We start from the raw sequence: 26,050 nt of genomic DNA, 5'->3' as shown, positions 1-26,050 counted from the left end.
TCCTAGTCGAATATCGAGGGTTAATTAACCCTCGATATTCGACCCTTAATACATCTGCCCCTTTGTGTCCATTTTCTCCTCAAAATCCCCTATTTGTGCCTGTTACTACATACAGGGAAGGGTCATTTACTAACAATCGAATTTCAAATCTCAAAAATTTGTGGTTTTCTCATTTTTAACAACAAAAGCTCAATTCGAGATTTATGAAGTGTAAAAACCAAAAAAAACTCCAATACGAAACTTTTCCAGGTGGTTGAGGTCCTATAAAAGTCAATGGAAGCTGCACTGATCCTAATGGACCGCTCTAAATCAATTTGGATTTTTGAAAATGAAATGCAAAACAATAACTGCATAACTGACATGCTTAGTACTTGGCAATTATTTTCCAACATTTTGTAACTATGGTTGAAGAATATTGCCAGGTGCAATCAAGTTAGTTCACTAATGTTTAAGCAAACCATAGAGTGTGATCTATTAGGATAGGACTCCACGGACGATTTCGACGTGATCCAACGCGCTGCGCAAAAACGCAGGTGTCACGTCTGGATGCGACAGAAATAAGGTAAAATATGGAAATGTTGGATGAAGTCACATCGTTCATCCGATCAACACTGCGACACCATCCAACATTACTATTACTTACATTATTTCCGTTGCATCTGACTTGACGCTTGCATTTTTGCGCAGTGCATCGCATTGAGCCGAAATCGCCCGTGGGTCCTACCCTAAGGGGCAGATTTATCAAAATGTGAGCTCACCACAAGAAAAACTCACCCGCTTTCTATTCATTCCTATGGGATTTGTAAAAGTGTACTATGTACCAGGGTCGGACTGGGCCGGCGGGACACCGGTAAAAAGCCTGGTGGGCCCCCAGCTCTAGTGGGCCCCGCTAGCTCAGATCCGCAACCTGGATTTCTTCTGTCTCAGGGCCCCACCTCTGAACCCTGAGGGCTACTGCCTCAGGGCCTCCCTTCCGACAACCTCCCGCCACTCGTGTACCCGTGTCAGCATGTGCAATGGCGCACGTAGTTTTAAGCCGCATCCAGACAGTGCGTGCGCTGACGTGCATCTGCAAGTGCGCACACAGAGAGGAGGGGGAGAGAGGAGTGTTACTGGATGGGAGGCCCAGAGGCAGCAGCCCTCAGGGTCCGCAGGGGGGGCCCAGAGACAGAAACCCCAGTGGGCCCCAGGCCCCCAGTCAGACACTGCTATCTACTATGGGTGAAAGTTAGAGTTCACCATTTGATAGATCTTATAGGAATGAATAAAAAGTGGGTGAATTGTTCCTTTGGTGACCTCTAAATAATCAAAATAAATCTGCCCTTTAATGTGGTCTGCAGATGTAATGTTGTCTACTATCAGTTTTCTCTGAAAACCACATAATCTCATAAAACAGCCCCTATGTAAAACACTACGTCATCTCAATAAACCATTATCATAAAAATATACTTTTCTTGTAATATCTACTATTGCTAACAGATAAGTTAAAGGAAAACTATACCCTCAGACAGTGTTGGACTGGGATGCCAGGGGCCCAACAGTAAACCTTAGGCTGAGGGCCCACTTTCCAAACTATTATACTTCTTCTCCTCAATTAATCTCTTTATTGTCCTTGTCTTTTTATCTACATACTATACTCTATTCTTTCATTATTAACTCTCTTTGTTCCCATAAAGAAATGGGAAATGACCATGAAATAGGCCAAATGGTCAGAAGCAAGAGGCCCACTGACACCTGAGTCCACCGGGAGTTTTCCTGGTATCCCAGTGGGACAGTCCGACACTTCCCTCAGAATGAATACTTAACCAACAGATAGTTTATATCATATTAAGTGCCCTATTAAAGAATCTTATCAAACTTGAATATAGATATCAGTAAGTATTGCTCTTTTACATCTTTAACCTTGAGCCACCATTTTGTGATATTATCTGTACTCCCTCAGAGATCACCTGACTAGAAACACTGCAGCTATAACTGTAACAGGAACAAGTGTGGCAGTAAAAGACAGAACATGTATGTGTGCCCTTGGTATGTTTATGTGCACAGTTAATCGTATGGTCACAGGGGGTGACCCTTCGGCCTTCCATGGCAATTTTCTATTTATGATTAACCAATGGCAAATGCAACTTAAAAAGTATATTATTATGAAAATGGCTTATTGAGGTGATGCAGGGTTTTTATGAGCTGTTTATCGTGATACAGTTTTAAAGAGACCTACATTGTTCGGGGGTATAGTTTTCCTTTAAAAGAGAACGAAACCCCTTATTCATAAAAACATTTATGAATAAAAAATTACTGCTCCACTGAACATGGCCCCCGTGAGCTCCGCTGCGCTGACTCTGCAACGAGGGGTAGTTATCTGCTTAGTTATCGGCTTAGGGGCAATTACTGGAGTTTACACCTAGGCTGGGAGGGAACAGGGGGGACTATAGGGGGTAGGGGTTTTTATGAATACGGGGTTTGGTTCTCCGTAAGGGACAATCAGATGATTGCTTTCAGTGTTCACCCTGCAGCTGACTGAAAAAAGATAATCACTGATTGGTTGCTATGGGTTTAGGGGCGCTTTGCCAATGAGGCTAGTTGAGGCTCTCGCCTCAGGCGGCAGCACCCCACTAGGTGTCAGGGGCGGCAAAAATGGCACTCCTGGTACTTTAAGAGCCGCATTTCCGGTTTTTAAACCAGAAATCCAGCTCTTCTGGCACAGAGAGCGCAGTTAGGCTGTCTGCGCTAGCGTATTGGCCCTCTCTTCCACCCTCGTTGACCCCCCCCTCAGGCACAAAAAAGGTAAGCGCACGGGGGAGCAACTGCTGCTGCCTCAGGTGGCGGAGGGGCCAGGATCACCCCCGTATGGGTTACTGCCCAGGTGCAAGTTTGCCAGTGTTTATAAATAAGCCCCAGTGCTCACATACAAACCAAGGGCACACATACATGCTAGGTTACATGAACCAATGAACGGACAGCGCTTTGCACACTTCTTCCTGTTACAGTAAGAGCTGCATTATTTCCTGTGAGGGGGTCTCTGAAGGAGCAAACAAACAATCAAACCACCATACCCATAATCCTATGTTTTTGCATTTGCACCAGATGAATTGATAGAAATGTAATTGCTTGTTATTCAGCAGAACAGGCAGGACAGACTCAGTGAGGCTTGGTACAACTATACAGAATTGCAAAGAGTGTGAGTACCTTTAATAAATAGTGTCAACATTTTAAAGAGACCACGCTTGCAGCTGCCTTCGTAAATGACCCACATGATCTATAGCCCACAGTTCTTAAATTAAACTATCAAGGCAATCCATACAATCCCGACAATGCTGTAAATGCAAAAAACAAGTGCGGCCTTTAACCATTGGTTGTGCGAATAGGAACACAGTTGTCAAAAGTATAAATTTGCCAAAAAAACTGATTTTGCTGACTGTGTAAATGACAAATAAAATTTAGTCTTGGCCAGTTGTCTTCAGAGAACATTCTCTTTGCAATCACTGGAAAGTACACACAGTGAAGTACAGCAGATATTAATATTTATTAAACAGTCAATTTTCTCCTTGGAATATTCTAAAGAAGAATTGGGGCCAAAAACAATTTGCAAACTCCAGGCTAGCAAATTCCATGTTCTCAGTATTTTTTTGGGTTTACTCCCATGCTGGGGTGAGACAGAAGGCTTACTCACTGCATTTAATCACAAGCAGAAAGTCACCAAAATACCTTGCAGGCCCCCGCAGTGAGTACAGGGAGGGTTCCCCCACTGAATAAGCTGCTCCAGAGGGATCCCTGTGCTTTATAGCCATAGCACAGTACACTGTCCAGATGAGCAATAGGTTACATGCATGTGCATCCAATCACATTAAGAATTCACTACTGATGTCTTGGGCACATACCTTGAGATCCAGGGTAGCCCTGGCTTTGCTCTTGTTTATGGGGCCAGGACAGACATTTATCAGCTTGCATCCTGGAGCATACCTATCATATAAGGTTACAGCTCAAGATACAAGAAAAATTCTGCTAAAACTCATAAAGGACTCATAAACCCTATGTATGTAAAGAGATATCCTGTATAGCTAACACTGCAGATTAATAAGAGGCAATGCTTCAAAGATGCTCCATTTCTGGAGTTTTCTTTTTGACATAAGGTTACCAGAACATGTAAGAAAGCAGGGATGCGTAGAGTCCCTCCAAAAAGAAAACAAAAATCTAGCGTAATTAAAAGTACAAAGGCATTTATTAGGACATAGTGGATGGAGGCCTAATGCATTTCGTGCCTATTGGGGCACTCACTCATAGGCTAATGGGCACACCACTGTAAGGGCTCTTACGGACGAGCATTTTTACCTGCACTCCCCTGCGTTCCGGTTTCATGCGCTCAGCTGCAGGGGAGCGCAGGACTAGACGCACGGAATTTTTTTCAATGTGGCTGTACTCACACAGATATAGATATATATCCATAAAAAATATTATTAAATAGATTTTTTAGTCTCTTGCATATTCAAGGTACTAAGGGAAGCTGATGTAAGCACAAATATTAGAATTTTTAACTCAAGGTGCACGTACATACATTAATGTGCTACATTGTAGTTATGGAAAACTGTTCTGATGGTGGGGAATCTCTAAAGGTTGTAATCAGACAAAGTGAATAACATACAACCAATGGCATATGTGTATAGGATCCCTGTGCTGAATGCATTTTATTCAAACACAATCAGGACAGCCCAGCAAACAAATAGTAGGCACCTCTGTATATTCAACTGGAAGAGCCCTACAGTATACCAGAAATATACTTCTCTGAAGAAGAAACAATTTGGGTGCAGAAACCAAGTAAGGTTATAAATCATGAGCATATATATGTCCCACAACAATAATAAAACCACAATATTTATCTGCTGTTTTGTCATGAGGTTATGCCATATTATCTTAGATTTAGAAATCTAATACTGGTATGGGACCTGATATCCAGAATGCTTGGAATAGTTCCAAATCAGGGATATTTCCATAATTTGGAGCATACCTAAAAAAAATCATCTAAAAATTCATTAAACCCAATAAGATTATTTGCTGCCCTTAAGAATTAATTATATCTTAGTTGGGTTCAAGCACAAGCTACTGTTTTATTATTACAGAGAAAAAGGAAGTCATTTGATAAAATATGAATCATTTGATTACAATGGATTCTACGGGAGATGGCCTTCCCGTAATTCAAAGCTTTCGGGATAAAGGGTTTCCGGATGGTGGATTCCATACCTGTACTGAGGTCAGCTTCCCATCTGGTGAAATGTTAAAACTACAGACAGACCACGTGTTGAATATACAGGTTTTAGGGAGGCCATACATTCATAGATTTGGTTGGGCAGATGGGCAAGGGGTAGTTATACTAAGCCAAAAGATTGGACCCAATTGGGGATCATTTATAAACAGTGGGCAAATGTATACGTGAGCAGTAACCAATAACAACCAATCAGTGATTAACAGCTGCAGGTTGAGCGCTGAAAACAATCATCTGATTGGTTGCCATGGCTTACTGTCCAGGTGCAAATTTTCCCACTGTTTATAAATGAGCCCCAAGTTTGCAGTTCCCTCTCACTTCTGTTTTTGACCTGTTGATTAGTGTCATTAGATGAAAGAAGTGATCCGTGCAGCTAATTCCCTCGGGTAAAATATTCCCCACAGCACTGATCTACTATGATCAAGTTACAGCAGAGCTACTGCCGAGTTCTCTCTCTAACTTACTGAACTTGATAATCATATCGATAATAATTTTTTTCCTCATTAAAGGAAAGGAAAGGAAGGGAATGAAGAGAGGGAAAAAAAGGTGTTAATAGGGGATAACTCCAGCATAACTGCATAAGGGCTCTTACTCATGAGCGTTTTTACCTGCGCTCCCCTGCGTTCCGTTTTTCGGCATTCAGCCGCAGGGGAGCGCAGGAATAGACGTATTTCATTATTTTAAATGGAGCTGTACTCACACAGGCGCGTGTAGGCGCCGAACGCAGGTTGAGACGCAACATGCTGCATTTTTCCTGCGTTCTGCGCCTACACGCGCCTGTGTGAGTACAGCCCCATTTGAAATAATGAAATGCGTCTATTCCTGCGCTCCCCTGCGGCTGAACGCCGAAAAACGGAACGAAGGGGAGCGCAGGTAAAAACGCTCATGAGTAAGAGCCCTAACTCCAGCATCATTGTAGGAACTTGCAAACAGTGTGAGCTGCCATTTACATGTGATTTAATAATGCGTGCAATACTGGTCAACTGCATGCATGTTTTCTCAGGCAATTGGTTCATAAATGCCATCATGCTGTCAGTAATGTAGTATCCAATGTTCTAGGTTCAAGTCAGTTTTGTGTGTAGGCATAATACGCTACAGGAAGAATGGTAGTAATGCCTCTTCCAGGCAGATATGAATTCCATAGTTCCCTTGTGTCTATGCTCCCTGTACTTTCACATTGGGTGCAATAGCATGAAATTTAGCAAGTAAAGGGCCTGTTGTAAAACACACATGAGAAAGCACTCTCATACTGAGTTAATTGCTCTAGAGGGTTAAAGGACAATTAAAGCTTAACTAAAGAAGTAGCTAGTAATGTTGTACATTATGTTTTGGGCTTCTGTACTAGCCCCAGGCAACCACAGCCCTTTAGCAGTAAAGATCTGTGTCTCCAAAGATGCCCCAGTAGTTCCCCATCTTCATTTCTGCTGATTCACTGCACATGTTCTTTGCTGTCAGTGCAATTAGCATCAGAATTTAATAATCAGCCCTGTAGCATCAGTGTATATTACAGGCCAACCTCATTTTCTGCTTGATAATTTGTGACGACCCCTAAGCTCAGCTTCTCAACAGCTGCTCAGAGCCCACTGAGCATGTGAGTGTCACAGACACTTTCCAAGATGGTGACCCCCTGTGACAAGTTTGAAGTCCTGGATCAATGCTGCTATGGAGAAGCAGAAACTTTAGGCTGATTCAATAAGTTCTGTATATAAAATATATACTTTTTAGCTATATTCATTTTTAGGGTTTAGTTCTCCTTTAACAGCCAGACCCCCCATGGGTAACATATACAGCTTCTGTCTATGGAGGCACCAAAATAATCTGTCAGCTGCTGCCAACAGCTTGTGTTTGCACTGAAGAACCATGTTCTAATCTACCAACAACAAAAGTAGTACAAACAACAATGGCCATAAAAGCAAATAGAAGAGAAATCATTCCCCTAGTAATAATAAACAGAACCAGAATATTAACATAGCATGTGACTTCTACAGTTCCATATACCGACAGCAGCTGATTAGTAACTTGTGTAGAGCTAGACTGCTGTATCAGATATAGAAGCAGCAACTGGGAAGACATACAGTAAAGGAGGTCGGTATTATCAGTCCATATGCTCTGTATGAGAATTTGGGCACCAAGCAAAGCCCTCCAGTTTTGATAATGTAATAAAAATCCATGGCAGTGTTGTTTCTGTATAGCGGAGGACTGCTCAGTAGGCAAAACACCTTCCCCAATCTTGTACACTTTGGAGGGATATAGGGTGGGGCTGCCTTGGCCAGAAGATCCCATGGGCAGCAACTGGACAAAACACCCAAAACCTCTCAGTGTGCCAGTGCCTTTAAAGTGTAGTATACCTAAAAATTAACCTTTAATATGATGTATAAGTAGTGATGGGCGAATTTATTCGGCAGGCGCGAATTTGCGCAATTCGCCGCCGGCAAATAAATTCGCAAAACGCCCGGGAGAATTCGCTGGTGAAAATTCGCCAGCGTCAAAAAACGGACGCCGGTGTTTTGCGAAATTTGCAGATTTTTCAGTGAGTCGAAAAGGCGCAAATTCGCCCATCACTTTGTATAAGTATTATAAGACAAATCTTAAGTTATTTACTTTTTTACTCAGGTTTAGAGTTCCAACTGCTATGTGATTGCTTAATTACCATAGCAACTAAACAACAATTTGGAAGTCTGAGTAATACAACAATAACACAAATTAACCTTCACAGTTGATCTGTATTTTTTTTTTTTTTTTTTGGAATGAGTAAACTTTATAATTAGGGATGCACTGAATCCAGGATTTAGTTTTGGATTTGGCCAGGATTCCACCTTTTTCAGCACGAGTTGGATTTGGCCTGGCCAAACCAAATCTGAATCCATAAAATCATGTGGCTTTTCATCACACAAACAAAGAAGTAAAAAGATCTTTAATCGCATGCACAACCCAGTTCCCTTTCCCTCTCGTTTTCCTAATCTACATCTGCAAAAAAAGGGTTTTCATTCTGTTCAGTATTTAGCCAAATGCCAAATCTTTCACAAAGGATTCAGGATTTGGTTGAATCCTAAAATAGTGGTTTTGGTACATCCCTAAAAATAATAAAGACCAACTGATGAAAGGGAATCATATATATAGCTCTTTTCTCCCATGGGATTCAAAGCACTTTTACAGCAAGCAAGGCAACCTTTATAGGAACACTAAGGGGAAGATTTATTAAGTGTCGAATTGAAAATTTAATTTTCAAATTTTTTTTATGGTCAAAACTGTCAAATTCGACTAGGTAGTTATCCAAACTCGATTTGAGTTTATAAAAAAAAGTCAAATTAGATTTTGAAGATTTATCATACTCTGGCCCTTTAAGAATTCTAATTTGACTATTCGCCACCTCAAACCTGCCGAATTGCTGTTTAAGTCAATGGGAGAGGTTCAGTGAGATGTTTGCAGCCTTCCTGACATTCGAGTTTGTTGCGGAGAAAAAATGCTAATCGAGTTTGATCGAATTCAATTCAAATTTGAGAGTTTTCTGGTCGTTTCAATTCATCCGAGTTGGAAAAATTAGATTTTATTAATAAAATAAATAGTCGAATTTCGAATGCATGGAAGTTTTAAAAACACACATGAATTACCTTTATTACCTAGCTAAATGTGCCTCTAAGTAGCAAGGATACCCAGAGATTTAGGGGCATATTTATCAACAGTTGAATTTCAAATTGAAAAAACTTCGAAATTCGAATTCAAAAAGATGAACCGAAATTAAGTCAAAGTTTTTTTGCGTCGAATAGGTCCGTTTTCAATCGAATAGGTCCATATTCAGGCGAATTGGAATAGTTCGAATCGACGGGATAGTGCATTAGATCGAATTTGATTCAAAGTTTTTCCCAAAAGTCCACCAATTTAGCCTCTAGGAGGTCCCCCATAGGCTAAAACAGCAATTTGTCAGGTTTAAGATGGCGAATGGTCAAAGACGAATTTTTAAAGAGACAGTACATGATAAATTTCAATAGTCGAGTTTTTAGCAAATTCAGATTTTGGACTTTTCCCTAGTCAAGCACACAAAAATAGCTCGAAATTTGAATTTTTTCAATTTTAAAATTCACCTCCACCTTTGATAAATCTGCCCCTAAGTGACTTGTCCAGGGTCACAAGGAGTTCTCTAGCATGAGATCCCACATAAAATGGTTGATCACTTAACTTCTAGGCCAGCTGCTCCTCTGGTGAGAAATGTACCATCTTTGATATAAAATGGATCATATTCATCATGTTCATATTCATCATACAAACGTGTATAGTTTTGAAAACATAGCCCCATTAAAATGTAAAAACATTAAGAAGTTGTGGGGAGCTGCAGTTCAGCAGTAGATGGTAGGCTGAGTGTAGGACATCTAGAACATGTTCCTTTCTTGCATGTCGCTGATTTGCCTATCTCTACATGAAATGATCTCAGTTTTGCACAATTCCTCGCAATCTGTCATTTTTGTACTGTATTTCCATTCATTATGGCAGTTTAATAGATTAGTGAAAATGATTATGCCGTCTCGCTTTCCCTCCCTTGGGATCTGATCTAATTTCAGGCTTCAGCGCAATCTACTGTTCAGAATTTAGCTCCAGCAGAAATCGAATGGAATTTATAAAACTGGAGTCATATGTTTGAAGCAGATAGACGTAATACATGAAAGAGCGTACACGGGGTTCACAGTAAATGAAAAGCAATGTTAATTTCTCATCTTGTTATATGATAACCCATAGGGTATCTTCCCAAAGCCATGGAAATGCATATCCACAGGATTGCCATTATGGAGCTCATCTGAAAGCAATTTAAACATTCCCAGAGTTTCACAGTCTCTAGTAAATTTCAATGTTCCGTCAGAGGTCAGACCCTTAGAAACTAGTCATTCTGCTTTGTGAAGAGATAAATAATGGTTAGCCGTTTAAAGGGAAATTGTACGTGAAAATAAACAGGACTTAAATAATTTGAGCAATTTTCAGCATTTCCTCATAACGTTATGTGAATTGCCGTGTTTTTCTTTTAAATTTGTCCCAAACAAGTTGCCAGTATTCTATCAGTGGAAGAGTCCACAAATTGTATCTCACATATTTAGAAGACATAACTGGGTAATATTTTAAGTCCATATGCAAACTAAATGTGACATTTATTAACATGCATAAATCTGAGATATTAAAACCATGAACACAGATCATGTTTATTGAACAAAATATTGATTAGTGTACAGATATGGGACCTCTTATCCATTGCTCAGGACCTGGGGTTTTACAGATCTTTCCATAATTTGGATCTTCATACCTTAAGGGGGTTATTTACTAAAATAACAAAAATTCTGAAAAATCCCGAATGCAAAAATCCTGAAAAATCACGAATGCAAAAATCCTGAAAAATTTGTGATTTTTTTTTTTAATATAAAATCAGACTTTTAAAAAATCATGAATTTTTCAGAATTTATTAAACCCTGAGGATGGAAAAGTTTGAATGGGAAAATCCGGCATCTCAGACTTGTCGAGGTTGCATTTAAGTCAATGGGAGAAGTCCCAATGATTTTTTGATGTGAGCTGGGTTTCGTGCAATTCCCAGAAGTTTTCGGGGTGAAAATTCAGGAAAAATCTTGAAATTCAGGAAAATCAGGTGAAAAAATCCTGAAAATCAGATTTTTTCCGGCAAAGCAAATTTTTGGGAGAATGTAATAATAAATAAGCATAAAAAACCGAGCGGATTTGATCAGAGTTTGTAGCAGAAAATATTGAGATAAATTCAGACATTGATAAATAACCCGCTATGGCTACTAAAAAATCATTTAAACATTAAATAAACCCAATAGGATTGTTTTGCCTTCAATAATGATTAAAGGGGAAGTAAAGTCAAAAATAGAATAATGCTTGAAATGCTGTATTTTGTATACTAAACATAAACATGAACTTACTGCACCACAAGCCTAATCAAACAAATGATTTATGCTTTCAAAGTTGGCCACATGGAGTCACCATCTTGTAACTTAGTTAAACATCTTTGCAAGACCAAGACTGTGCACATGCTCAGTGTGGTCTGGGCTTCAGTTGGGAGGTTAAGTTTAGGGATCGTTATAAATTAACAGCACAAATTAAATAATATCTGCCAAAAGCCGATACAGCAAGACTGAATAATAATCAGAATATGCAGACTGTACTGGGTCCTGTTATCATGTAATCTAATGTGGATTTTATAGTTTTTGTATTGTTTAATACAAACTTTCTCCAACTCTGCAGAACCAGTGGCTGCAGTAAAATAATCCTTCAAATATAATCCAAGTTTATCTGTTTAAATTTGGCTCCATGATCTTTGTCCCTGCAGCTGGAGTTGGAAACAGTAAAGGGGATGTAAAGCCAAAATAAAATCCAACTCTACACAGTCGCCGACTGCTTCCCAGGGAAAAAAAATAAAGCTTCTTGAGTTCTGCATGGCTGGGAAGTAAGCCGGGGGCTCCCCCTGCTGTTAATAAGTATGATTTTTCCCCTGCAGAGCAGTTAGGGACAATCTAACAATACCTATACACATTTTTAAAAATGTAAATTATTTGGATAACGTGTAGTCTATGCAAATGGCCTTCCCATAATTCGGAGCTTTCTGGATAATGTTTTTTTTTGATAATGGATCCAATACCTGTACTCAGAAACAATAAGCATTGACGTGGACTTCACTCTGAATCAAAGGATTCTTTAAGACAGAAGGTGATCAATATCCTTACTGTTAATTAAAGGCGTGAAAGAGACGTTACTAAAGTGGAAAAAAAAATAGAAGAGTTAAACTACATAAGGAGAGTTTACTCTGCATAAAAGGTGCTTGTGAGGGGACATGATTACTCTTTACAAGTGCATAAGAGGAGATGACAGATAGCAGGGAATCTTTTTTTCCCATAGAAAAGATCAAAGAACCTGAGGCCACCACTTTAGGCTTGAACAGAACTTTAATTTGAAGCAGTGTAGGTGGTTCTTCACAGTGAGGACAGTGAGGTTGTGGAATGACCTGCTGGATGATGTTGTGGTGGCTTAGATGATTTCTTGGACAAGCAGAATATCAAACGCCATTGCGATCTTAGGATATACAGTTACATTAGTATAGGTATTTAGTAGAAAAATTAGATGGATACCCTTGTTTGGCTTAATCAAATAATATTATCCTGTTAGTTCCTGCCGAGGTCTGAATGTCTGCTGGATGAAGTATAAAATAATTAATTATGAGCAAGACATGAGTCTTCATCAATTTAGATGAAAAAGATTAAAGTGCAGTGCAATAAATATCAATAGGTTAACTAGTTAAATAGATGGTGAATCAAAATAGTTAAATTAATTTACATACCTATAAACTATTATAATGTGACCATTAAATAGGATAAATTATTTAACCACCACCAACTCAAATTTGAGCATTGCACTGCACTTTAATCTTTTTCATCTAAATTAATGTATGAACGTTGGATAAACTCATGTCTATTGCTCATGAAGATAATTCATTATTTTATACTTCATCCAGCACTTTATTAAGATTTAAACACTCAATGAATGTTTTCAATTAGCTAATTATATTGATCCATTGGATTAATTGCACTGCACTTTAGCTTTAATCACTGGTAGATCAGAATCATCGTTATAAATATTTGAGATAGAGATCAATTTAATAGTATTAATTATACATATTTCTATAATAAAAGTGATCTACCGATAATTAAATTGTTGGTTACAAGCGGGGTATTTTCTTCTTAAATAAATTAGTAGAGGTATTGTTATGTAACCAGTAAAAGGGCAATATTTAGGGATAGGTTTAGGTCATTTAATAGAATATAGATTATCTGGTTACATTTTTATAAATGAGTTCCCCTTTAACTGAGAAGACAGCAAAAAGTTCTTGGATGCAGGAGAAGAACCCTGTAATTGGGACATCATATTTCCAAATGTTTATTTCTCAAGTTCTATATGCACAGGTGTGTTGCTTTTACATCTACCAATGGTAGTAGTGGAAATATGCTTTAATATGATCAAATGGGACCAAGGCTAGTAATGTATAACAACCAATCAGACTTTGCTTTCATGGTGACGATAAATGGTTGTCTATTGGCTGCTGCACTGGGGCAAATGTTATTGCAAAACCATGAAATTATGGGAATGAAGAGAATGAATGAATGAACATCAGTAGATTTCCAGTATGTACTTTAGTTACGGTTACAACTTCACCCCCTTAAGATGCAGTACATATTAAAGCCACATGTGGCATGACTACTTAGCAATTAATTTGTCTTTCTTAATGAATTGTGTATTAACAATGCAGGATGTGGATTTCATGTGTCTGATAATAGACTGGTGTGGTGACATCTCACTATGATGGGTGACGCACAAGGACACTGTATTAAAGTGTGGTAAGAAATTTTGTTTACAGGGGAAGTCTTGAAAATGTAATATACTGTAAGCTTTGTCCAATGGAAATACAAATCTTGATATATATAATCAGTTATAAATATTGTACAGTTTCTGAAATAATCAAGTTACTCCTCCTCACTATCCCCCTCTCATTAATATGTCTCTATACATGCAGCTTTGTGTAGGAGTCAATACAATGTTGAATCAATAGGGATGGATTGCCATGCGTTAAATCCTATTTTACATTTTTATTTTCACCATAGTTCCCCGGTAGGGCAAAGACACACTCTCAGATTCGGGAGATTAGTCGCCCGGCGACAAATCTCCTCTTCTTCGGAGCGACTAATCTCCCCTAACTGCATTTCCCTGCTTTCCTGCCGGCTAGAATGAAAATCGGCCCGAAGATGAGGAGATTTGTCTCGGGCGTCTAATCTCCCCAATCTCTCCGCGTGTCTCTGCCCTTGCATATATATTCACTGTATCTAATGATCTTCTGTTTTTTTAACACCCCTCTTCTGCTGTTACTGAAATATTTTCCAGGCCAAGCCAATAAATACAGATACAGTAAATAATCAGCCCTTCTAATGCATTTTATGACACTCTCTTGTTCCTCTTTCCTTTGGCACCACATTTGGTAACGGCACTTTATACCTGAATTAAAAACCCATCCAAAACTTGTACCTCCAATATTCAAAATGGAAATTCCAGAATTTTTGCTATGGCATGGCCTCCACTCCATGATGTCTGGTTATAAGGCACAGTTCTGCACTGGGTTGCTAATAGCTTTAACATTTCATAGCCATAAGGAAATAGAACCATTCTCAGTTTTTGTTCTATGGGTCAGACTCTGATGAGACTGAGGTTATTTCAATGCAAACAGGCTTCAGAATTAAATGTCTGCCTCTAACTCAGCTTGTCAGCCCATGTAATAACATCAGAGCTGCATAAATCCCATCAGAATTCTGTTATACATAAAAATACTATTGTCTACTCTCTGATGTTTCTTCTACCATATGCTTGTTGAACTTTGTATTCATCCCAGTGTTATTTCTTCCTTTCATTTCTACTATTCACGTTGGTTTGTTGCATCTAAATGAGGCATCGTGACTGGCCAAGTGCTTTTACACACAAATGCAGGCTCTAACATGATAGAAAATTCACATGTTGACTCTGTAGCTTCCAAACAGGTTTTGGGTTAGGGTAAGATTAGTTACTGTATTGTAGCGTGGCCAATTAGATTAATCTTTATAAATGTTGACAATTAATTTCCAGTCTACAGGGCAGATCCTCACTAGCTACACTTATGGGGTTATTTCATAAAATCCAAATTCATCTAATTTTTTTTTATAAAAAAAAGCTCAACCAAACTCCCTTCCATGATTTTGCCTTATTTATTATTAAACTAATTCGAATAAATCTGATTGGGGAAAAACTTGATAAAACCGAGCGAAAATCCAAATTGAACGTATTTTTCCAACTTTTTTCCTGCATTGCTCGATTTTTTCAGGTTATTGCTGAAAACTTTCGGGTTATTGGGCTAAACCTGGCTCAAACCACAATATTTTCTAATTGGGCTAGGGACATCTCCCATTGACTCATACATGACCTCGACAAGTTTGAGATTGCAGATTTTCAGATTCAGGCTTTTTGCAACATCGGGATATCATAAATCTCCAAAAATTCAAGTTTTTGCCCCAAAAAGACGGACCAGAAAACAAAATTAGTTTAAGTAAATAACCTCTTTACAGTCTTTATCACAGTGGAGCTCACAGGCTGCCAGACTGACCTTGCTCCATATGAAGATGAAGATTGTCAGATAAGCGATTAGTGGAAAGTAAGTCTGTTCACAATCAGTAAATAAAAAAAAGCCCAACAGTGGCATCAACAATGTCATCCCAGGGGCCCATGTGTAGCTACCACAGTACTGCAAGTCAACGTGTTTGATACATAACCCTCCAGCCACAGGAACTAACAAAGGCTCAAATTGGGTGAAAAAGTCCCCCATGTGACCCTAATATTGTACTTTCAAAAAGTCATTAAATGCATGCAGAGTGAGTAAAATAGGTATGTTAAAAGAAAACCAGGGTTTATATCACATAAAACAGTTCAAACAGTATACATCTGGCCTGTGGTGGCAAATAACATCTGGCTACTTTAGCATCTCCCTCTCCAAGCTGAGATCAATGGCGTTGCCCGTCAGAGAGCGCACAACTCCAGGCGCCTGCAACGTTAACAGAACCAAGCTATCCCGCAGGTCCCCATACTTTTATATTACACACAATCCTTCTTCATATCACATTCTAAATCCAAAAATGTTCACCCTGGGGACCTGTATACATTGGGCCAATTCAAAATTGCATTTTTTTTTTGCAAAGTCAGTTGTTTGGACCCAATAAAAGTAATGTGTTGCTTTCCTTAGCACCAGCTAAAGAATTGCAATGATATTTGTGATAGAAAAATATTCTGAATAATAACCGGAAGGTGTTAAACACACATTGATAAGATGAACTTCTCATATAACCCCCTTGCTTAGTTTTATTGATATTTGTATCTCAGTTTGGGGATGTAGTTCAAGCAGCATATCTCCCAGTTTCAGCCAAACTGCAGAAAGAGGACAGTGCTAAAGTTAAGTTAGTATTCTTCAGTCAATCATTAATTATACCCAAAAAGATTGTTTTGTCCCAATAAGGATAAATGATATCTTAGCTGGGATCAAGTACAAGCTACTGTTTTATTATTACAGAGAAAACCGGAATATATTTGATTTTTTGAATCAATTAAAATGGAGTCCGTGGGTGATGACCTTCTTATAATTGGGAACTTTTTGGATAACAGGTTTCTGGATGATGAATCCCTTTCCGGTTGCCAGCCAAACAACAATATAGGCCTATTTCACAGAAAGCATTTACAGAACTGTAGTCATCTCCTAATCTTTAATTATTACGCATCTTTCACACTGAGTATCATGAATATATACAGAACATACACAAAGATATAAGGTGTATGGTCTAGAATGCTTGGAACCTGAGGTTTTCCAGATAAGTAATATATCCATATTGTGGAACATCATGCCTTCAGGCTACAATAAGGGGCAGATTTATCAAGGGTCGAATTTCGAGGGTTAAAAAACACTCGAATTCGACCCTTGAAGTAAAATCCTTCGAATACGAATACTAAGTATATTGCCAAACAGAAACTCCCGAAGGCTGCCAGTCCACATAGGGGCTAACAATAGCCAGTCACAGCCCTTATTTGGAACCACCCAGGAACATTTTTCATGCTTGTGTTGCTCCCCAACTCTTTTTACATCTGAATGTTGCTCATGGGTGAAAAAGGTTGGGGACCCCTGCTATAGACTAAGGCTAATGACACACACAGTTGATTTCAGGTGTTTTCCTTCCAACATTTTTTGGCACATGGAAAATGCCCAAATTAGTCCCCTTCCACCTCCCATAGAGTTCATGGGCAAGCGGCTGAAAGTGCCAGCACTGGTGACTGACAAGCGATTGCGTGATTTCAAAGCACAACTGGCTGACAAGTGTGGCATTTGTATTTCACCACTATAAGAAGAGAAAGATCTTAGGCAGAAGCAGAAAGCCATATATTCAACACGTGTGCAGTTGGCCTTTTATTTTCCTGCCTGTGTAGTGAATGATGTTCATTACTTTGTCCCTATTCCAGATTGCATTGCCTGACATATAGAAGGAAGAGATGATGGATTCCGCATCAAGAGCTTACATATACATCATTTTATTGGAATTATTCCACTAACTTGCTTTCTTTTTGATCTGCAGGGAAGCATGGCAACATCACAAAGGATAAAATATGCTTTAGAAATACAATGGGTTTTCATGTTATATTTGAATATGGATTTTCTCTGTTTATATATAAAGTGAGGCACCTTTGGGTAACAGGCCCTTATACATTTCAGCCTCAAGTAGCAAGTACCTCAAGTACCTCAAGTACCATCAAGTAGCAAACAGACTGATGGTGCAAGGTGTAGAATCAAACTTGCATGTGACTTTCCTAATAAATATTAGTATTTAGTGGATTTGGGATCTGTTTATGTTATACAGATCCCAGACTGCATTAAAACCAAAGATATAGGTTAGAAAAGTTTCACGTAGTGGATTTATGAAAAGGCCAGTGGAAGAGGGTTTTTTTTTTTTACTGTTTAAGGAGAACTGTGATGATCATAAGACCCCCTCGCTCTGACAACCAATTGCCATTCTGCTGAACAGGAAAGGGTTGCCCAATGGCACTCCCTTTGAAACGTATGAGACGTATGTGACATGACCTGCCCTCAAGAACTTTCAGTATTGCAGTTTCCAGGTACCTGCTACAACAATTATACAGCTGACAGTTAGAGAGGAGGAAGGCTGCTTTAAAAATGTGAGTTTTCACTTTCGCTCAACAGAGTGGCATTGAGTCTGTATCATTTGGAAATGTTGAAGGGAGCCTCTGCCATTACTCTTCGAAGCAACAAGAGAATGTCTATCTAAGAGATAAATGATAGAGAAATAACATGTAGCAGTAAAATGGTTTTGGAAGTATTTATAGAGAGTTCAGGAAAGAATGTTCTTTTCTTCCCTTGGCAAACATGCCCCTAAGTGTGTATCTGTTTGCTCCACCTCTTCTCACTCTTTGTACAACCAACAACTTCAATTAACTCCAGCTCTATCAGCATAATCTTTCACAGAGCAAATGTCATGTAAACTGAAAACTTTAATTTGAGATTTAAAGGTTTTGTTGGGTTATTTCACTTCCCAAATTTCTGCATCAGGCAACTTATTGTACATTACAAATGTATACATCCATATAATACTTTTTTTCCAGTCTGAATTTTCTTTTTGATGTTTGTTTACCAATCAAATGAAAAGTTAAGTTTTTTATGAAACATTCACTAGTTGATGGTGACTCTACCGCAGGGATAAAACAACATTGCATCAATGTCCAACGTTTCGGTCCGTGTTACAGAAATAAATGAGAATTTTTACATGGCAGTGCCAGTTCTCTTGAATACCAGGTTATATATACCCTAACCGTGCATCCAAAAAAATCCAAATTTTTAAAATGATTCCCTTTATCTCTGTAGTAATAAAACAATACCTTGTACTTGATTCTGACTAAGATATAATTACGGTAAATCTTACTGGAAGGAAAACCTGCTTATTGGGGTTATTTAATATTTACATGATTTTCTAGTAGACTTAAGGCATGAAGATCCGAATTACAGAAAGATCCATTATCTGGAAAACCCCAGGTCCGGAGCATTCTGGATAACGGGACAAATTTAAAATAGAATACTCTCACAGAGTGACATACATTTTAATAATTAATCAATAATGCATTTAATAATCATTAATAGTTGAAGGATCAATAATTATTTAAAATAGAAATGTGTTATTTATAGAAATAGCTTTTAAAAAGTGAAGGTTACAAATAAAAAATATGAAAACAATAATTATTATCATAATTTATTCAGGCATTAGGAACTTGTACATAAATGCCCCAATACTTACAAACACTTGCGATATATATATATAATATAATAAAAATAGCAGGTCTGATTTTACCAGAAGCTGCTGTACCCTAACATATTATCTCATTTAACCATTTCACTGCAGGAACTGTTACCATGTTATATTTTGGGGTTGTTGCTCACTATTTTGGGCTAAAGAGACTGTGTAGCCGGCAGCATATTTATAACAAAAATGGCCTTACTAATCACAACACAATTATTGAAGTATATTTTTTCTACGATGGGCACAATATTTTCTAATATATGCCTTCATATTCCCATGAACACTGCAATGGGTTTTTCGGGAGCTGGATATAGAAAGAGCAAGTGGCTTTCCCAAGGTTCTGTCTCAAAGGGGAAAGCAGGTTCCTCTCTATGAGAATTCTGTGTCTTCAGCAGCCCAGCTCCACTATTTATATTTTATTTATACTGTATATATATATAGGAAGTGCATTGAACTTATTAAGCTCTATGGGCTGATACGTCTGCTGTAAATATTCACCTAGGGATCCTCTGTTAAGCTGAACATGAACATTTGCTCAATATCATCCTCTATACTGACAGTTTATGAAATAATCCTATATATCTGCTGATAGACAATTTGCCTCAAGGTTCCCGATTCTCTCTCTTTTTTGATGAATACCTAAAGGAAGATTTATGTTCGCTTTAACTTCCCATTTCGTTTAATAGTGGGGTCTAATAAGAAACTGAGACGCAGAGCTCTCTGCAGTACAATATATTGTGTTTCCTGAGGGGAAATGGGAATCCTTGACATGTTTTACTCTACAAATCATAACTAATAGCATTAGAATTCACATTGCAGTGTAGTAATGGGGTTGTCATACATGCTCCCCAAGTTGGAAAGAACGACAGCTCCCAGAACCTTCACCCAGGCAACTATTCTGTCTGTGTATGTAACAACTGGCACACAACTGGTTTATATCCACAACAAACCTTACATGTATCAAATGAAAATCTGTTTTATTATGTTTATATAGTAAATCGGCAAACTAAAATCTCTACCAATGATCATGGTTAATGTACCGTAGTTGGACACATTCTATAGCGCATCGTTTAGTAACTGGCCTTATTATAAAACCGATAGAACAATATTGTTTTTTCAAAGCGATTGTATGTTTAAACTTTATTTTAGTCTACTTCAGTAAAACCTATATCAGCCCTCCTCAACACTATTGGCTTAATAGTTACATTTGATATTTGTATTTGTGTTAAAGTGTTAAAACATGTCATGGGAAGGATCAGGGATTCCTCTAATAATGTAAATTGCTGATAGAGGACTTCCTGCATTTCAATGAAATTATCGTTGCAGAACTTCTAAGCTGCATTTTATAGAAACATCCCTGATTTGTCAAATGACCTGCTGAAGTCAAGTTATGTTTGTTTATTGATACTTTGGACCCCAAACTGCAAAGATATGGCAAAAAAAAGTTGTTCAGGGATGTTCAAAGCTGTTCAGAGTTCTCTGTGGTTTTTACTATAAATAACATGAATGTATGGAAATAATATGTGTAATTTAATGGGAGTGCAGCTCCGTCATTGAAGATATATATAAAGAGCCTACACAGCTTAATTTTGACCTTACATCCATGAGTAGAACTGACTGCGGACACTTTATGGAAATATATATATATATTTTTAAATCAAATAAATGTATTTTTTTTAAAAATATTTTTTATTTCTAAAACAGTAATTTGTACACGATTCCAACAAAGATATAATTAATCCTTACTGGAGGCAATGCGATTGGGGTATACTGTTTCTTTAGTAGAGAAGTTATGGTGATCCAATTTATGGAAAGAACCCAATCTGGAATACCCTAAGTCTTAAGTATTCTGGATAATGGGTCCCATACCTATAGATATAACTATTTATTTTTGTGTGCGTGTGTACAGGTTTTTCTTTGGCTGAGATGAAATCCCTATTCATGAGCTTCTACCATGGATTACAGCAGATAAAATATAATTTCTTAAAGAAATAAATACACATGTAATAAAAGTCAATGTAATGTGTAACAACACAAGGAAATCTATGCAGGAAAGTATTTAATATTGGTGGTTTTAGCCCTTGCGTGAAAAAAGGAACAGCACCGCTGAGATCACTGTAAATTCTTTATCCGATTTACACAAATATTCATGATTATTTATTCTGAAAAGCTTCCACTATTTTTCTTCTATTAATATCAAAATAATAGAACATTTTCACAGTAGCATTAGAGGTATGTTGAAATGGGGGCTTCAGGATCCAAAGAGATGTATACAGAATTGTGGCTAGAGGGGTGCAGGGGAAGAACGAATGAGTGCTGTGATCCTAAATATACAGCTTGTTCTCAGCTATGCCCCACGCAGAGACCCTGTGGCTGAGACCTGCGCTCATATACAAAGTCAAAATAACTGGCAGCTTTGTGAGAAGGGAAGCCTGCTGCTCATTGGTTTCCGATTTGCTAAAGGTCCCTACAGGAGCAGAAAGGTCAAGTGCTAATTAAACAAACATGATCTTGACATTTGTCTCTGTAAATGGACGTGTCTAATAAAACGTCTTCCCCCATGGAGAGCTCAAACTAATATATAAAGTTCATTATGTCCTACTACTGCTAACATAATACACTCTGACACTTTATATACAGGATGACAACAATTGGACTAATAAACTGCTTCCCTATTTCCATAATCTCGATGGAAGGAAAATGAGATTTAGCAATGCAAAGGGAAGTAACAATGAAGTTGTAATAAGTCGACGAGCAAGTCCTCTACTGGGGATTTACAGATTTCACTTATGCTCCTATATGTGGATTTATGATGAAACAGTGGATGTAAATGACCACACCAAGGTAAAATCGTTTTCCTAGAAATTAGCATTTTTTTGGAATTAATTCACTTATTAAGCTGATCAGAGGAATACAGCAGCTATTTTGCTGTTCTTCTCACCAAGAAATTTGCATGTGACCCTTAACCAGGCACCACTGTATTTTCCACAGATCGAAGGAAACAATTTTGGTTTTGGTTAAATTGCATTTAGATTAAAGAAAACAAAAAGGAGATGTAGAAAATGGTGACAGTCAATAAATAATAAACAATTTCGGTCCTTCATTAATATGTCCAACCTTCAGTTATTGTATTCTGTGAGTTGTAGTTCAAAAACCGATGTAAAGCTGTAGGTTGGGTATGCCTACACTAACATCACACCGGGTTAATGTACTATCATGTCATGGCATGTACTGTACTGTAAATTACCCATACAGTCTAAAGCAGTATAGACTATGTGCTTCAGTTTATATACAGGTAAGTAGAAGTGAGAGGTGGCTGCACTGAAAATGAGGAACAAGGAACCCAATGAATAAGAACATTGGGATTCAATTAGTAAGTCAATTGATTTTCTCTCAGGGACCTTTTGGTTTGATTTTTTGTTACCTTGGGCAACTCACTTAATCTCCCTTTGCCTCAAGCGACTTCAATTGTAATGTCTCTGGCATAAAAAGTCCAGGGCAAAACGGGCAATTGCCTTGTTACTCCATCTGCAAAAACATTTGATTTTTTTTTTTTTAAATATCTACAAATACTAATTGCACAAATCTGCCTCAAAGCCAGCAGAAAACAAGTCTTATCAAGGAGATGAAATAACCTATAGGAAATGATTGACAGGTCGTCATTTACCTTGAAAAAGATTTGTGTATGGATTCCTCTAATCCTGACAACATCGCTTTCTGTACTTTTAGTTACTATGGCCAATATTTATTTAGCGATGCCTGGAACAATTTTTGGATTAATGCAGATTATTCCAATTATTTATATGGGACATGTTCCTGGAACAGTTGAGCACCAATCACTTTGCTCCAGAATTGCTCCACTGTACAGTGAGTGCAAAACATGGAATGTTAGTACTGAATGGAATAGTTGGCTTTGTGCAAAATGGGTCAGGGAAATGGAACAATCATTTTATAAATACATAAATAGGAATTTCACTTTAATGATCTTTCATTATGATGTATCAAACAGAATCTGCAACTGAGCGTCATGGTATTACTATATAGTTGGCTAATTAGGCATTTCAGTTGCGTTATGGCTATGCGATTGGATTTTCTAGAAATTCATTTGCTTTCAAGTTAGCGGGTCACTGACCATAGCAGTGGTATAGCAAGTCGGGGTTGGAGGGGAATGAGCAAATAGGAGAGTTGTAGAATTGCAGAATTGTTTCTGATGCTAAATGAGGGTTTTAGGTTATTCTACCTGGATTGGTGTCAGCATTAGGGTTAAAGGCTGTGAAGCTCCTGGACACTGGGATTGGCCGAGGGGCTCAAAAAAAATAAGAGTCCAGCTCCGGTGAGGTGCATTCACAGGCCACTGTGTACCATGTTGAGCAGTTTATATGCTGACATCAGCCAGTATAGAGTTACCTTCTGAAGTGTGTTAAGCTCATTTATTGTTGTAGGTCCCAGTTCTTATGGGAATAAATTAGTAAAGCCTGTAAGGCTGCTCAGGGTAATGGCGAAAACACAGTGTCTCTGGTTCCTGTACAGCGAGCATAATAAGGAATGAAAAGTGAAAATATGCCCTAGGCCGACCATGCTTTCCTGTTACATAATATCCACTGTGAGCAAATGAGATTTCATACTAGTCAGTAGCCGCCTCACATGTATTGGATACAAGTGGCACAGAACCAGCGCTCTGATGCCATACATTAGTCCATGGCTTGCTTTTGCTTTGGAGAATCAATGAAAGGAATTTCATGTATTTCTCTAACACAGGTGTATTAAATATTTCCTATTGAATGCAGATCTCTTTTGATATATTATAGATATTTACATGTAAAACACTGCCACTGTTGCCCGATATTGTAGAATAGTAGGTGCTGACAGCGACATGAAGGTGTAGATGGTTTGTGTCCCACAGAAGGAAGCCATTATCTAATTAAAGCCTCACATCTGGATGGCATAAGGAAGATTTGTTTATGGGAGGGATGGCAGGTCCTGATGCTCCTGCTGCTGGGAACTACAACTCCCAACATCCACCAACAGCCCTCTGACTACTTAAGGGTGTAGGAAGCTGTATCTCTCAAAAACACTAGGCCACGGGTCCAGATCTATGTGAAATTAAGTGTATTTGAGAAACTGAATTCTAATTTCTTTGGCTATGTAGGACAATATTGGTCTTTTTTAACATTTACTTAAAAACCAAATTCTCACGCCTATAATTATTATAACAAGAGCTTAAATGATTTTCCTTCATTCCTCTCCTAAATATTTCCTGCATATTTTTTACTGCAGAGAGACATTCGTAAACACTAACAAAGCCATGATAATGTCCAAGACTTGTGTACATCTGTGTGTGTGTGTGTGTGTGTCTACAGCCAGAAATACTGAGCATCCAGAATGAAGCAGAATTCTTCAGCAATTGGATATGGGAAGAATCGGAGATGTGTTATTTATGTTGACTCCACAGAAAAGCTTGGAAATCTTTCCCAAGAAGTGTGGCAGTTTTCCCCACATACCTTCTGAAATGGCAGTCAGGAGGGGCACAGGCTGAGGCATCAGTGAGTGGCTGACATGGACCATGCACCTTCCATTCTCCAGACAGAAAAGGCATAGCTGAGCCTTTCATGAGCAAGGTAGTTGCAACTGGCAATCTTGTGGTCCAACTCATCGCTCTGCAAGACCTGGTACAGGAAATCAATATAACGTGAAGCCAGCTTTAAGGTCTGTATCTTGCTGAGTTTATCAGATGGCAACGTAGGGATGATCTTCCTCAGCTCTGCAAACGCATCGTTCAGGGACTGGGTACGTTGCCGCTCCCTCACATTGGCAATGATTCTCTGAGTGTGTACATCCTCAAAGGGTTCTATATGAGGGCTCCTCTTACTGCGCTTGCAAGGAGGTGAAACTGGCACTCTACCCTCACTTAATTTGCCCACCAGAGGTGTACGCTTGCGTATAGCCTTACTCTGTTGGCGTTCAGCCTCTTCCTCGCTAGTTACCATGCTGTCTTCAGGGGAATCAGGGCATGCTCCTTCTTCTTTCATCTTACTTGGACTGGTCCTTATTTGATGATGCCCAAATGCAAACCACCCCCAGGTGCCTGTAAGTTAATGATGATATTTTATATATTCCAACCTACTGTTAGAAATAAGATGCAGTCCAAGCAAGGCAAACAAAATGGAAGGCAAAGTGGGAATGCCAGCACAATAAGCAGAATAAGTTGCACCTCCCAGCAGCATCAAACAGAGTGTGCGCTTCTGAACTCAGCAGCCTTCCTGAATAATGTTCCAATCCTTCCTCCTTTTCTTTCACTCCTCATTTTGGGTTGTTAAGGAGGGAACTCAAGTCAAATTGGCCTGGTGCTTCTTCTGATTGGGTCACCCAGGCCGATGAAGTAGAGAGGAGGGGTCCATAACATATCTCCCTCCTTCTTAATTCCAACTAGCCCTTTCTTCTCCCCCTCCTTCTTTCCTTCCCTTCAGTCAAAACCAATCCATCATGAAAAGGTAGTATAAACGTTGCTGGACATTATGGGTTCCAGATTTAAGCCCTGCAGGCACAGATGCATAGTGAACAGAAGACTGAAGCAGACTGCCCATCAAGGGAGAAGTAACAAAGAGGCGGCATCAGACCCCTTAGGCGCCACTGAGGGGGGTACAGGGGGCTTTACCAAAAGATCATTTTTACCTTCTTAACTGAACATATAACGGTGCCGGCCAATCAGGCCATTTCTTCATAATTCAAAACTTGGTTACCATCAACAAATGTTGCCGCTAGGCAAAATGAAATCGGTAAGGATGACATTAGCCTATGGTGACAGCATTTGTTTGGTGTTTTATTGCCTGGAAGTAACATGATAAAAATATATTGCTGTAGAAGCGTTTAACAGAGCTCCAAT

The 26,050-nt window shown here is 38.6% G+C and overlaps 1 protein-coding gene across 1 annotated transcript in view; it reads right to left on the bottom strand.

Annotated features, from left to right (window-relative positions):
- LOC108708625 (twist-related protein 2) overlaps positions 1-25,830 on the bottom strand; it is a 52,781-nt gene extending 26,951 nt beyond the window's left edge. The window contains exon 1 of the mRNA XM_018247532.2: positions 24,669-25,830. Coding sequence (XP_018103021.1) covers positions 24,708-25,196 — 489 coding nt within the window. The 5' untranslated portion in view covers positions 25,197-25,830 and the 3' untranslated portion in view covers positions 24,669-24,707. The remainder of the gene's footprint in view (positions 1-24,668) is intronic.
- Between the last annotated feature and the right edge of the window lie 220 nt (positions 25,831-26,050).

The sequence above is a fragment of the Xenopus laevis genome, chromosome 2L (genome assembly GCF_017654675.1).
Source record: "Xenopus laevis strain J_2021 chromosome 2L, Xenopus_laevis_v10.1, whole genome shotgun sequence".
Lineage (NCBI taxonomy): Eukaryota > Metazoa > Chordata > Amphibia > Anura > Pipidae > Xenopus > Xenopus laevis.
Note: the sequence above shows the minus strand (reverse complement) of the source record. Positions and strands in the feature narration are given on the sequence as shown.